This window comes from Elephas maximus, chromosome 1, assembly GCF_024166365.1.
Source record: "Elephas maximus indicus isolate mEleMax1 chromosome 1, mEleMax1 primary haplotype, whole genome shotgun sequence".
In the NCBI taxonomy this organism is placed as follows: Eukaryota; Metazoa; Chordata; class Mammalia; order Proboscidea; family Elephantidae; genus Elephas; species Elephas maximus.
The window spans coordinates 175,677,013-175,693,024 of record NC_064819.1 but is presented as its reverse complement, the minus strand read 5'-3'; the positions used below and the strand labels follow the sequence as shown (position 1 = coordinate 175,693,024).

General features: G+C 38.1%; 1 protein-coding gene across 2 annotated transcripts in view; it reads right to left on the bottom strand.

Moving 5' to 3' along the window:
- FIG4 (FIG4 phosphoinositide 5-phosphatase) overlaps positions 1 to 16,012 on the bottom strand; it is a 145,777-nt gene that overhangs the window by 27,896 nt on the left and 101,869 nt on the right. Inside the window, exons 17-22 of one of the 2 annotated variants that reach the window (XM_049898672.1) lie at positions 14,273 to 14,331; positions 12,784 to 12,931; positions 10,519 to 10,602; positions 6,282 to 6,477; positions 5,176 to 5,258; positions 987 to 1,073 (exon numbers count right to left, since the gene is read on the bottom strand). In XM_049898672.1, coding sequence (XP_049754629.1) covers positions 987 to 1,073; positions 5,176 to 5,258; positions 6,282 to 6,477; positions 10,519 to 10,602; positions 12,784 to 12,931; positions 14,273 to 14,331 — 657 coding nt within the window. The remainder of the gene's footprint in view (positions 1 to 986; positions 1,074 to 5,175; positions 5,259 to 6,281; positions 6,478 to 10,518; positions 10,603 to 12,783; positions 12,932 to 14,272; positions 14,332 to 16,012) is intronic. The other variant, XM_049898680.1, reaches the window with a different exon arrangement.

Here is a 16,012-nt window from a genome sequence, read left to right as displayed (position 1 = left end):
TATTCAACCTTGTTTAATCTCCACAGTGACCCATTTTCTGGAATAAAGTCAGCTGGGCATATGGGAGCCCTGGTGGTACAATGCTTAAGAGCTATGGCTACTAACCAAAAAACTGGCAGTTCATATCCACCAGCCACTCCTTGGAAACCCTATGGGGCAGTTCTACTCTGTCCTATAGGGTCGCTATGAGTTGGAATTGACTCAGTGGCAATGGGTTTGGTTTGGGCATATGGCATTAGGAAGCCTCTCCTGGTCACAACTCTTTGCTTTGCTTCTTCTCAACAAGCCAAGAATAATAATGAATATGATGACGGTGATGCTCACCACCTATTAAGAACTTATCATAGACACTGCTCTAACAAATCTGTATGCATAATTTCATTTAAGTTTCACCACTCTCCTATAAATTATGTACTGTTATTCCATTTTGCAGATGAGGAAACTGAGCCACACAGCACTTAAGTTACTTGCTCAAGGTAAAAAACAAACAAAAACACAAGGAAGTAGCAGAGCTGTGATTCAGGCCTGTTTATTTAAGAATTTATTTAAGAATTTACTGAGCACCTGTTTAACTTATAACAAGTTATTAGAACCAGTGGGGATATAAAGCTAGAAGAGCAGAGTCACTCCTGCCCGCAAGGGTCTTGTGTGGAATTGGAAGAGCCTGTCTCCAGGGTCAGAGCTGTTTTATGACCTCACCTCCTCTGCCCCAGTGGAGGGCAGAGTTCAGGGAGGAAGCCTCCACCAATTCCATCCTACTTCCAAAGGGCTCATTTCAAGTACAGTCAAGGCTGCCAGTCTCTTCCCCATCTTCCACAGCTACCCAGTTTTCCTCTAATAAGATACCATGAAGAGATGCTTTAGTGCTTGCACCAATTTGGTGACAAGATTGAATATTTTTCTTAAAAATGCTTTTTAAAAAAGGCACTTGTGAATGGATACAAAGATCTTTTTTTTTTTTTTTAAAGTTCTAACTTAGTACTTACAATTTTATAACTCCCTCTGAGCACTTGGAACAATACTGCTGGCCGCTCTTGTCTTGTTTATGTTGACTCTGCCCCAGCTGAACAAATCTACAAATGATAGTGGATAAAAGTAAGTTACAGAAGGAACGACTTGCAATAAATTCAGTAGATCCTAGAAAAATGGCACGAGCTTTCAAATGACAATGATGCTTATTTCAGAAAAGCAAAATTTAAAACCACAAGCTATCCAAGAAGCACTGGATATGTGACTGACTGGCTCTTTCTGTGCTCTTCATCTCTAAAGGGAGATAATAATATCTTTTCAATCTACTTCAGGGTTGTTTAGAGATCAAATAAAATGATACATTTGGAAGGACCCTGTAAAGTGTTACACAAATGACAGGATATTCAGAATATCAAATACAGAATCCTATTCCAGGACCTGGATTTCTTCCTCCCCTGCTGCAATCCCTTCCCTACCAATGTGCCATTGCACCATCTTCAGACTGTCCACTTCCCAGGGATGTTGTGGCTGAACAAGGCTGTATCGTGGTATTTCCCTCCCTTCCTGAGAAGGGAGAACTAGAAAACGGCCTCAGAGACATTCTAGAGCCAAAGGGGATACTTTGTTTTTTGCTTAACTTGAGCCAAAGCTTCAGTCCTTGGCATGTACATTCACATTTCCTGCAATAAGCAAAGTTATATTATCCAGTCATTTGCTGCTGTTGTTAGCTGTTGTCAAGTCAACCCCCAACTCATGGCAACACCATGCACAATGAAACACAATGCCGCCCAGTCCTGCACTATCCCCATGATGGATTGTTGATTGGACCATTGTGATTTATAGAGTTTGCACTGACTGATTTTCAGAAGTATATCACCAGGCCTTTTTTCCTAGTCTGTTTTAGGCTAGAAGCTTCAATGAAACCTGTTCAGCATCATGGCAACACACAGCCTCCACTGACAGAGGGGTGCACACGAGGTGCAATGGCTGAGAATCCAACCCGAGTCTTCTGCACGGAAGGAAAGAATTCTACCACTGAACCACCAATGCCCCATCCGTCATTAAAAATCAGAAACCAATTGCCCATTGAGTTAACTGCGACTTATGGCAACCCTGTGTGTGAAGAGTAGAACTGTACTCCATGGGGTTTCAAGGTTGTGACTGTACTCCATAAGGTTTCAAGGCAGATTGACAAGCCTTTCTTCCAAGACACCTCTGGGTGGATTCAAACTACCAACCTTTGGGTTAGTACCCAAGTACTTAATGGTTTGCACCACCCAGGGATTTCATCCAGCCATTGTTGTTGTTAGGCGCTGTTGAGTCAGTTTCGACTCATAGCGACCCTGTGTGCAACAGAACGAAACCCTGCCTGGTCCTGCGCCACCCTCACAGTTGTTGCTATGTTTGAACCCATTGTTGCAGCCGTCAGTCCATCTTGTTGAGAGTCTTCCTCTCTTTCAGTGACCCTCACTTTATCAAGCATATCTTTCTCCAGGGATTGGTCCCTCATGATAACACGTCCAAAGTATGTGAGACGGAATCTCGCCATCCTCCCTTCCAAGGAGAATTCTGTTTGTACTTCATACAACACAAATTTGTTTGTTCTTCTGGTAATCCATGGTATATTCAATATTCATTCCCAATACCTTAATTCAAAGGCATCAATTCTTCTTCCTTCCTCCCCATTCATTGTCCCGCTTTCGCATACATATGAAAAAAAAAAAAAAGGCAAGTGAAAACATCATGGCTTGGGTCAGGTACACCTTAGTCCTTAAAGCGAAATCTTTGGTTTTTAATATTTTAAAGGGTCTTTTGCAGCACATTTGCCCAATGGAATATGACCTTTGATTTCATGACTGCTGCTTCCATGGGTGCTGATTGTGGATCCAAGTAAAACAAAATTCTTGACAACTTCAATATTTTCTCTGTTTATCATGATGTTGCTTATTGGTTCAGTTGTGAGGATTTTTGTTTTCTTTATGTTGAGGTGTAATCTGTACTGAAGGTTGTAATCTTTGATCTTCATCAGTAAGTATTTCAAGTCCTCTCCACTTTCAGCAAGCATGGTTGTGTCATCTGCATATCACAGGTTGTTAAGGAGTCTTTCACCAACGCTGATGTCGTGTTCTTCTTCTATAGTCCAGGTTCTCGGATTATACAGGTTCCTCATGAGCACAATTAAGTGTTCTGGAATTCCCATTCTTCACAATGTTATCCATAATTTGTTACAGTCCACACAGTTGAATGTCTTTGCATAGTCAATAAAACACAGTTAAACTTCTTTCTGATATTCTCTGCTTTCACCCAAGATCCATCTGACATCAGCAAGATATCCTTCATTTCACGTCGTCTTCTGAATGTGGCCTAAATTTCTGGCAATTCCCTGTTGATGTACTGCTGTAATTGCTTTTGAATGATTTTCAGCAAAATTTTGCTTGCATGTGATATTTATGATTTTTTTTGATAATTTCTGCATTCTGTTGAATGACCTTTCTTTGGAATGGGCACAAATATGGATCTCTTCCAGTCAGCTGGCCAGGTAGCTGTCTTCCAAATTTGTTGGCATAGATGAGTGAGTGCTTCCAGCACTACATCTGTTCGTTGAAACATCTCAATTGGGATTTCATCAATTCCTGGAGCCTTGTTTTTCAACAGTGCCTACAATGCAGCTTGGACTTCTTCCTTCAGTACCATTGGTTTCTGATCATATACTACCTTTTGAAATGGTGGAACTTCGACCAATTCTTTTTGGTACAGTGACTCTGTGCATTCCTTCTATCTTCTTTTAATGCTCCCTGTGTCATTCAATATTTTATCCATAGAATCCTTCAGTACTGCAACTCGAGGCTTGAATTTTTTCTTCAGTTCTTTCAGCTTGAGAAATGCCAATCCAGCCATTAACCCTACAAAATTCATTCTTCCTGACCATATTGTTTATAAATGTCCGTCTCAAATACTGAAGAGTTTAACTTCAGAGTTCTGACTGCTGCAGTGAATAAATAACTGTGTGTCTGTGTGTCCAGGAGTGAGAAGGCTGTGGCTGAGTTCTGAATAACTACATTTGCTTCTGGAAAAGTTCTATATTCTGTGACTAAGGTTGCTTCTGGTAAGACAGTAATACATAGTCACAAGAGTGAAAGCTACTCCTGCAGTCAAAAAATGTTGTGTATTTTATACTTTACATATTATAGAGATCTGATTAGTTTGAAGTAAAAAGCTGACCATACCTAGTTCAATGGATTCTGCAAATGAAATACCATCCCCCCAAAAAGAACTGAAAGTTACTGTTTTATATCATAGAATTTACATAAGCCAAACTTCTGTGAATTAAGTGGAACTGTACTCACATGGGAAACCCTGGTGGTGTAGTGGTTAAGTGCTATGGCTGCTAACCAAAGGGTCGGCAGTTCAAATCCACCAGGCGCTCCTTGGAAACTCTATGCAGCAGTTCTCCTCTGTCCTATAGCGTCGCTATGAGTCGGAATCGACTCGACGGCACTGGGTTTGGTTTGGTTTTTTTGGTGCTCACGTGCAATAATTAAGCCCTCTGAATGCTTGTATGACGTGACATTGTTTACAGTGGTCTCGTCAGGTCCTTGAAGATTTCTGGGTGAAGGATTCTTTTGAGCATAAGTGCTATGAATCTTCTCCTCAGAAAAATTCACGTACACACAAAATTATCTCTAGAATTTCAAGGGAAGCCTTTTGGTGGACACCCTTCTTTCAGCTATATTTGCCTGATAAAGGTCTATAGCACTCTGAACCAGCATCCTTATATCACTGCTTTCTTTTTTTTCCTCAACCACCACTCCCACTGGCACCCCTTAGCTACAATGAATGCATTGTCCTCGATCTTCTCTATCCCTGATTAATTCTGTAAAAAGGTACCTTGATCCTGAGGATTCGTTAATGCAGGGATCACTGTATTTGTACTTCAGTTTGCAGCTTAAATATGTGCACTAAAAATGTATGCATCATAAATTTTTGTCACTGGGGTGCAGAGTCTCAGGCACCAGGCCCTTTAACTCGGAATAGAAATCAGCGTTTTGGAATCTGAACTTCTAAATGCTACGAGCATGTTCCAAGTAGAATTCATTTCCTTCTGTATTATTCAGTATTTCCATTTTTTAAAAGTCACATCAGATATAAGTCAATGTAATAAATAATTTGCATTTTTTCTTTACTCTCTACAGAAAAGAACCTTACCTTAAATAAATGGAGAGGTCATCTTCTGAGAGGCCATCTGAGAGGTTAATTCCATATACCTCTTTCATGGGCTGGACCACATTCTGGGATTAAAAAGAAAAAAAAAAAAAAAAGAAACCAGGAAGAATTTTTAGACATCTAGCACATTAATAATTTCCAAAGATGAAGAAAATGAACCTATGAATTTTTCCATAAAAGCAATCACAGTTTTTCTTCAACCTGTTCATTAAACTTCTCATGTAATGGTTAAAAAAAAAAAAAATCTGATTTCCATTTCCACTGAAAATAGCTTATTTTAGGGCAAAAAAAAAAAAAAAAATTACTAGCTGCTTTTGCATAGTGCAAGAGTTGGCAAACTTCTTCTGTAAAGGGCTGGACAGCAAATATTATAAGCTTTTTGGGCCATACCATCTCTGTTGCAACTACTCAACTATGCTGTTACAGTGTAAAATCAGCCATATGCAATACGTAAACAAATAGACATGGCTGTGTTCCAATAAAACTTTATTCAAAAAAACAAGCAGCAGGCCTGACCTGGGCCAAAGTCACTGTTTGTCAGCTCCTGGTATAATGGATTCAGTTGTTATATTATCACATTTTATTTGCTATATCTAATTCTGAATGACTTTCGGCTATTTCTAAAAATCAAATTTTCCCAAGGCTAGATTTGGTCTTTTGTTGTTCACTTCCCTTTAATATATTAGTACGTCAAATCAAAAAAGATGAATTTCCCACTGGGACTATTCAAAGACTGTGAGGCCCAAACCCTGTGTTCCCACAATGCGTGAGCAAGGGGATAAATGAACAATACCTCAAGAGGACAGACTGCTCAAAGAGGACAAGATTCTCTTAAAAAATTCTGAAGTGACAAGAAATCCAACACTATACATGGGGCAAAAACCCCAGTTTAATTTCAAAATGAAACCATCTTCAATAATGTCTATGCTAAATGTATTCATCCTATGTAGTGCCTCAAACCCCACACATCAAAACGCTGTGAGTCAGATAACGTGGCATTTTCTTGCTCTCAGGCTGACTGAAAACAGAATCTTAAAGACCATCTCCAGAGCCTCGTGCTGGACTGCACAAGCTCCCCTCCCCCGCACCTCGATCACTTTGGCACTGTCCCCCGTGTCCGTCATCTTCACTGGAGTGGAGCGCTGAGACACCGAGCCCTCATCTTCCCGGTCAGTCCCAGAGTCATCCTCCGAACTGCTGGACACAGCTTCCTCACTAGGAGGTGGTGGGGCGCTGGCTGCTGTTTTCCGCTGTAATACAGCTTCTTCTCTATTGCTTTTGTTTCTTTAAAAAGATAAACATGAACGTGAAGCAGCTTTAAACTGAACCCTCAACTTCGTCTTAGTGAAGCATAAGAAAGTGACTGTGAGACGCTAGTTTCTGGGTTCAAGTTGTGCTAAAAGGAAAAGCTTAATATGTCACCATGTACATGTACTGACCTTATGGGAATTTAAGTCCTCTTATGAATTCAGAAAATAAACAGGATGTACTCAGAGAATGCGTAAAAGTCTTCTTACCATTTGGCTATACAGTACCTTACTTTGGTAGATAAAATGAGTACTTCCAAAATTTATGGTACAGTAATAGAAGATATATATGTTTGAGATATTAGCAAATTCATATAATTATATACAATTTATATAAGCTTCAAGAAAAGGTCAATAGCCAAATCCATACATATTTCTATCTGTCCTGTGAATTTCTATCTCTTAGAGGGTCTCTCAGTTGATTATTTATACCAAATAATGAGTAACTGGTGAACATAAACTAAGTTTTAAAATTTATTGTGTTACTAGTAAATAACTGTATTTGTGGAAGGTTCCCTATAATAATAGGAAATGAATGGGAAAAGGCAGGAAAAATGCACTTGTAAAAGTACTCACTTTTATTTCAGTGCCAAATTTGAGAGGAATATTATTTCCATTAAAAAAATAACTTTATTGTTGTTGAAAATATACACAGCAGAACATATACCAATTCAACAATTTCTACATGTACAATTCAGTTACATTGATTATATTCTTCAAGTTGCACAACCATTCTCACCCTCATTTTCTGATTGTTCCTCCCCCATTAACATAAACTCACTGCCCCATAAGCTTCCTATCTAACCTTTCAAATTGCTGTTGTCAGTTTGATCCTGTATAGAAAGTTCTTTAAAAGAGCACAATGCCCAAGGCAGATATTCTTTGCTAAATTATTATTTGGTTTAAAGACAACTTCAGGGGATATCTTTGATTTAAGGTTTAAAGATTATCTCAGGGTAATAGTTCCAGGGGTTCATCCTGCCTCGATGGCTCCAAAAAAATTGGGATTCCATGAATATTTTAAATTCTATTCCACATTTTCCCCCTTTTGATCAGGACTGGTCTATAGAATCTTTGATCAAAATGTTTGGTAATGTTAGCCAGACACTATATAGAGAACACTGTTTCTTAATTCAGAAAGTATTTTATAGTAATACTTTTGGCTTTTGTGAAAAATATTTAATATTTCACTTTTAATTTAAAATATACTGTATAAGGGACTGAAATTATCATAAGATTACCTATAGACTGGGAAAAAGTTTTCAGTTATGACATTTCCAATCAGCTCCTTATCTCTAAAATCTACATGATACTGCAAAAACTCAACTACAAAAAGACAAATAACCCAACTAAAAAATGGGCAAAAGATATGAACAGACACTTCACTAAAGAAGACATTCAGAAAGCTAATAGATACATGAGGAAATGCTCACGATCACTAGCCATTAGAGAAATGCAAATGAAAACTACAATGAGATTTCATCTCACTCCAACAAGGCCGGCATTAATGCAAAAAACACAAAAGAATAAATGTTGGAGAGGCTGTGGAGAGACTGGAACACTTATACCCTGCTGGCGGGAATGTAAAATGGTACAACCACTTTGGAAATTGATTTGGTGCTTCCTTAAAAAGCTAGAAATAGAACTACCATACGATCCAGCAATCCCACTCCCTGGAATATATCCTAGAGAAATAAGAGCCTTTACATGAACAGATATATGCACACCCATGTTCATTGCAGCACTGTTTACAATAGCAAAAAGATGGAAGCGATCAAGGTGCCCATCAATGGATGAATGGTTAAATCAATTATGGTATATTCACACAATGGAATACTACCCATCGATAAAGAACAGTGATGAATCTGTGAAACATTTCATAACACGGAGGAATCTGGAAGGCATTATGCTGAGTGAAATTAGTCAGTTGCAAAAGGACAAATATTGTATAAGACCACTATTATAAGAACTCAAGAAAGTTTAAATAGAGAAGAAAACATTCTTTGACGGTTGGAGGGGGAGGATGGGAGAAGGGTATTCACTAATTAGATAGTAGATAAGAACTACTTTAGGTGAAGGGAAAGACAACACACAACACAGGTGAGGTCAGCACAACTGGACTAAACCAAAAGCAAAGCAGTTTCCTGAATAAACTAAACTCTTCGAAGTCCAGAGTAGCAGGGGAGGGGGTTTGGGGACCATGGTTTCAGGGGACATCTAGGTCAACTGGCATAATAAAATCTATTAAGAAACATTCTGCATCCCACCTTGGAGAGTGGCATCTGGGTTCTTAAATGCCAGCAAGCGGCCATCTAAGATGCATCAATGGGTCTCAACCCACCTGGAGCAAAGGAGAATGAAGAACACCAAAGACACAAGGTAAGTATAAGCCCAAGAGACAGAAGGGGCCACATAAACCAGAGATGACATCAGCCTGAGGCCAGAAGAACTAGAAGGTGCCTGGCTACAACCAATGACTACCCTGACAGGGAACAACAGAGAACCCCTGAGGGGGCAGGAGAGCAGTGGGATGCAGACCCCAAATTCTTATAAAAAGACCAGACTTAATGGTCTGACTGAGACTAGAAGGACCCCGGTGGTCACAGCCCCCAGACCTTCTCCTGGCCCCAGACAGGAACCATTCCCAAAGCCAACTATTCAGACAGGGATTGGACTGGACAATGGGATGAAGAGGGATGCTGGTAAGGATTGAGCTCCTTGGATCAGGTGGATGCTTGAGACTATGTTGGCATCTCCTGCCTGGAGGTGAGATGAGAGAGTAGAGCGGGTTAGAAGCTGGTGAAATGGACACGAAAAAAGAGAGAGTGGAGGGAGGGAGTGGGCTGTCTCATTAGGGGGAGAGTATTTGGGAGTATGTAGCAAGGTGTATGTAAGTTTTTACGTGAGAGACTGACTTGATTCATAAACTTTCACTTAAAGCACAATAAAAATTAAAAAAAATTATCATAATATTCTGAAATGTTCTAGGAAAGGAAAATGCAATACTACTTCACCTTGGGTTAGATGTTAAATTTCTAACCTTTTGCAAATAAAAATTAAAGTCGATAGCATTACTGTGCTGTACACTAATATAGCTGGTCATTTAGTTATTTGCCTTAAAAAAAAAAGCTGGTCATTTACTTGTTTGCCTTAGGAACCCTTACATTCTAAACCTCTTAGAACTTTCCTTTTCTAAAATTCCTCTTAGCATCTAGTCCAGCGTTCAACATGCAGCTATCTAAGGATCACATATTTATGCCACAGAAACGGTATATCTGGAAAATATTAATATGCACCTTATTGTATAAATCACATGTGGCTAGAATTCAATTAGGATTGTATACACACTCCCAAATATAATTCAAACTCCGTATCTACAGCCTGACCAGGGTTTCTGGTTAGAGTCTAGAAATTTTACATTGAGGATTAGGCAGGTCAGTGAAGGTGACAGAGATTCTTATGCTAAAACATGACATATTTCAGTCTAGTTTCTAAGCAAGACGATGCAAACATGGTTTGTCTTCTTCCTCATACTATTGGATATCATATAATGACTGTCACACAAAAAATAATCTTAGAGTAACACATGGAAAATCTTTATCTGAGCACATTTGCTTTCATGTTTTTTTTGGCAACAAAACTAAATAGAACAAATATAAATTTTTACTTAGGTATTTCACATTTTTCTTTTTCTTTTTATTTCACATTATAGGAAATACAGGATGCTGACTTATTTCTACAATATAACACATACTATCTGCTACCTGCTTTTATGTCATATGTTATATTTGTAATTTAAAATAATAAAATGTATTACTGAAATTTTCTTAAATTGTACTTTTAATGTTGAACATTTTAGTGATTTCAGTATCATAAATAAACTGCCTGAATAGATACAACAAGTAGACTGTGCCCCAAACTATGTGACTTGATGTTACTAGTTTTCAGTGGAAATTATATTGCATGTGCTATTATTTTACATGAATCTTTAAAATCTCATTTTATATACAAATCTTACCCCAGTACTGATTTTCCAGTCTCATCTGGTTTACGCACAGTAAATGGACTTGGATCAATGCCAATGGTCTTAGGCATAAAGTCACTAAAGAAAGAGAGGAAAAAAAAATCAAAATTCCGTATGAATCATTGTTCGCCCAGATGACATTGGCTTCCATCTCAATTCATACCCTTAGAATATTCCTTCTTAACCCTCAGAGCTACATATATTATGAGCCAAATGTTCAGGGTAGCTTCAGGTGACCAAGGCCATAAAACTTCATGAACTAATGGTGCTAGGTGACTTCAATGGTATCAGTTTTCACTGTGAACTCTCCATGATTATGGGGCCCAAGAGTGTTGAATTTAAGATTTTGTTTACTAGCATAGTGTTGCTATCTGAATTTACTGCTAAGATGCATACAGACTGGTTATATATCACGATTAGTTGTCAGGTAAAATTAAACTCATAAAAACCAATGGCAAAACACTAAGCTGCTCAGTTTTATGGGCAATGTTTTTAAGCTATACCACCTAAGGGGACTTGACATAATGATCAAAACCACAGTAGAATGAACTGAAGTATCAACATCTATCTTCTTATGCTGAGGTTCATTCATTAAGCCACTGTTGGATCACTTTAAATAGAAACCGTTTTAATTTACCTCTGACTGAGATAAGCTACAGCTACTTTCTCATCTTGCAAGGACTACCTTACTATTAGTGCTGAAGCCAGACTAAACTCCTAAATAGATTACAAAAAGGCAACAGTTCCATGATTTATGCCAGGAAGACTCATAAACTCATAAAGTGAGGATGCTGCTCCAAATATGTACCTAAATGTTACATTTTTCAAAGGAAAAGAAAGCAGTCTTGAGTCAGGTTCAAAATGCCTACTTTAACAGTTTGAAAACATTTTCAAAATGTAATTGATTAAATTTTTCTTCCTTTCTCTTTGAACATATGAATCTGTATATACACGAATGTCATTCATCCTTTCATCAGTTGAAAAATTCTAGAAATGACAAAGAACAGTTAAAACTGCTAAACTTTAACAAATTTAATTGAAAATCAACCAAGTAAAAATTTCAAACTTTTTCTGAACATCTGAAACTGAGTCAAAATGTAGAGTGACTTCTAGGGAAACAAAACCACGGAATATGTTTCTATATTAAGTATAAGTGTACATAAAACACATCAGAGGAAAACACAAAATATAAAATTTTAATATAAAATACGATAATCAAAAAGTGATTTGCTTTGCCCAATTTTTTCATTCTGGTTCCATCATTTTTCCTAAAAGGTTCCACCAAGTTTTAAAAGGGACAGACCAGGATGGGGAGAGTTTGGAAATATCACATGAATTATGGAGGAAGGAATGAAGGATATTTACCCTGAAAAAAATTTAATATTGCTTTCTGAAATATCTGGAGGGCTCTCATGTAGAAGAAGAACTAGACTTATTCTGTGCTTAATAAAAACAGTAATATAAAATAAACAGTTGTCGCGTTGACCCCAACTCATGGCGACCCTCCATGTGTCAGAGCAGAACTGTGCTGCATATGGTCTTCAGTGGCTGATTCGTTGGAAGTAGATTGCCTGGACTTGCTTCTGAGGCACTTCTGGGTAGACTCAAACACCCAACCTTTTGGTTAGCAGTCAAGCACATTAACGGTTTGCACCACCCAGGGACTCCACTATAATAATAGCTATCATTTACTAATCGTTTACCTGTGCTAGGCACTACATCAGGCACTTGGTCTGTATGTGTGTGTGTATATACATATACACATATATATACACACACATATATATGCATATGTGTATATATATGTACACATATATATATACATACATACACACATATCTATCAGAGAAATGAAGAAAATAAGACTCAGAAATATTGGATAATTTTCTCAAGGGCACATGCTGGGGCTGATCTAAGATATCCAAGCCTTTCTAATACCAGCAACTATGCTTTTCCCAGTAATTTGTTTTAGCTCTCAATTTCTATGTTCGATTTCTAAAAATGAATTTATTCCAAATAGCAAACTAAGACCAATGAGAGGCAGATTTCAATTCTCAAAGGGGAGAAATGAACCCCTGCTGCCTAGCAATAGAAGGGGCTGCCTCCTGAAGTGGTGGGCTCCCCATTCCAGGAGGAATTCCAACAGGGCCTGTAAAGCCACCTGACAGAACAGATCTCTGGTAAAGTCAGACATATCTATATAAACTAGGAAAGTGATAGTTCCCAAACGCTTACAGAATCACAGTACTCACAACATACCGTGCTGAACTGGTCATAGCCAAGCAAAAGGTATCATCAAAACTACTCAATTCATATGGCCGAAAGAACTCATTGTGGATATCAATCTCTTCTTCATGTTTGTGAAATTTCTTCACTATCAACTTCTTTAAGTTCGCAGCACAGATAACTAAGAGAGATACTGCCTGTTACTATTAAAGTCTTTGGATTACATGTAGCAAACGTTTATGTAATACCAGCTGTATTCACAGACAGCACTGTGGTAAGCTTTCTGGAGAATACAGCATTGAACAAGGTTCAGCTCCTGCCTCTGGCACTTATACACTTGGAAAGAGGAGATTTCATGTAAAGCTGAGTGTAACAAGCCCTAAAGAGGCAGAAGGCCTCTGAGGTCCAGGGTAGGGGCGGGAGGGCGGTTCTTGTAGAAGTCAAATTACTCGGCTCCTTAAATTTCTTTTTGCTCTTAAATACTCTCTGCCTTGTAGATAAAAATCATGCAGTTATTTTATGAAGTTTTTCTTTATATATCAAAATTTGTTAATGCCCAACGTTAGACTGTTAAAGTCTTCTTTTCCATTCTCCCAAAACAACCAAATCTTCTTAGCAATGTGGGCGATGACTCTGCTCAGAGTTCCCAAGTTATAAATACTTTCCTAAAATGAACTAATAATTCATTAAGAATTAAAAACCATTTGCAATCTTCTTTTTATAACCTTCGCAACTCAAAGTTGGGACAGTAAGACTATGGCTAGATGGGAGGCCTTCTCAACCACAGTGTTCCAGGTTGGCAGTAGTTCTTAGTGCCCTTTTATAATGGAAAAATTGGCTTGCCTGTGGTTGGGGGATCAGTAATAGATCCAGGGCTGAACAGGCTCTATCTAAAACAGGGCAATTATTAAATGTGGAAACATTATTCTAATGTATTGTACATTTACAGGTATTCCTTTAATGTAAAAATTTTCCTGCTTCTCTGACAAATACATAAAATTTAATTTAAGTTTTAGTGATCGAAATGTTTTTTTATACACACATCTTTACCTCTTTTTTCACTGATCGGATATAGAAAAAAGAAAGTTTTTATTTCTGTTTGGGAATGGGCCATTACTCCCTCTGCATTCCTGAAAAACATCTAATGAGATTTAAGATGAGAATTAAGATCTGTTTTACAAGGATGACTTGTAAAATCTGATGAGAATTAAGATCTGTTTTACAAGGATGACTTGATGTGTGATTCTTCATCTACCAAACACTTGAGGGATACAGCCAATAACTGGCAGACACAACACAATGTATTGGCCTGGTTAGAAAAAAAGAAATAACATAATCTCTGTCCTTTAAGAAGCTTCTAAGAGATATTACAACCCCCATCTATCAAAATAGCAATAAGAACACTGAGCAGCCACTCACTTCTATAAAATATTACATGCAAAAGATTTAATGCTTCAAGCTTATTTAGGGGTAATTTCAAAACATGTTAGTATAAAAACTAAAAGTGAAACAGTGTACCTACCTTCATCATAGGGCAATGGTAAATGTTTTATTACCTCTGGTGTCCACCAGTAGGTGTAACTATTAAAAGAAAAAAATAAAAGAATAAGATAAACTGAATGTAAATGTTGGTTTTCTATAATTCACTGTGATGCAAATGGTTAAGTACTTGACTGTTAACCAAAAAGTTGATGATACAAACCCACTCAAAGGCACCTCAGGAGACAGGCCTGGTGATCGACTTCTGAAAGGTCACAGCCTTGAAAACCATATGGACCAGTTCTACTCTACACACACTGGGTTGCCATGAGTTGGAATCAACTTGAAGGCCAACTGACAACATGGTCTGTTTCAGCATACCTCCTATTACTTTTTTTCTTTTAAAGACATGTTTGTGAAGTTTTGGGCACAGAGTAGGTCTTCAACATGCTAATTCTCTCCCCATCCCTTTCTCATTTCAATTATATCAGAGATTTACAAAAATGCCATAAACACATATCGCAGAGTAAAAATAACTCTGATATTATTTACTTTCAGCCAAAAAAAAGATTTGGTTGTACTAAGCCAGGCTCCATGAGCTGCTGTTTACTTCTCCCCAGGGACTGTGTCAGCAGGTGGGCAGAAGGACCATGACCCAAGTCTTTGTTACTGTTGTGTCATTTTATGTCGGTGAGTCGATTCCGACTCACAGTGACGCCAGAGGACAGAGTAGAACTGCCTCACAGGGTTTCCAAGGCTGTAATCTTTCCGGGAGCAGGCTGCCACATCTTTCTCCTGAGGAGCAGCTGGTGAGTTTGAACCACTGACCTTTCGGTTAGCCCCTGAGCTGAGTGCTTAATCATTGTGCCACCAGGGCTCCTTATGAAAACAGTATAGTTCCTGCTAATTTTTAACTGTAAATATTCACCACTTGATTACAGAGGCCAGAGTACGTGTAGGGAATATCAATCATCTGGATTTCTGCTAGAAGACTCACCAACTAAGAGCAAAGAATCTGAAAGAATGGTGAATGCCTTCTCTCTGATGAAATGGATATTTAAGGGTAAATGCTATATCAAAGTCCAGGGGAACTAGGAGGGGAAATGATGGAAATAGTGTACCAAAATTACTTTCTTTTTTTTCCGAAAAGATTCAGAAAAAAGAGCCTATGGCCAAAAATGCTGAAAAGAGAATTGAATATAAATGAAAGGCTTCCTAGAAATAAATTGCTGGCAATATGTCCCCAATAATTCCAATTATGAAGAAATACAGGAGTATTTAAATGAAACTGGCAATATAGGAAACTCTCCAATGAGCTTGGATTTAGAAAGAATCTATGCTAAAGACGATGAGTGGGATACCTAACCAGGGATGATGAAAAAAGGAACACAAGACCTAAAGAATTATAAGGGAGGAAAAGTGCCATATAACAGAAAAGCTCCTCAAGTTTTACTTTAGACGAAAGTTACGTTTTAAAGCAGTGCTTCTCAAAACTCATTGCACATACAAATCACCAGGGGATCTTGTTAAAAGGCAGATTCCGATTCAGGAGGTGGGAGTTAAGATTTCGTATTTATGACAAGCTCCCAGATGATGCCAAAGAGCGTGTAAAGAACAGAGAAGGGAAAGGTCTGCTGCTTGTAGAGAATTCTCCATCATTCAGCATGTGTTAACCACCTACTACGTGTCAGATACTGCTCTAGATGTTAGAAATGCCGTGTTGAAAATAATGATAGAGTTACTTCACAGCAGTATTGCTTCTATATTCACAAGCCATGACAAG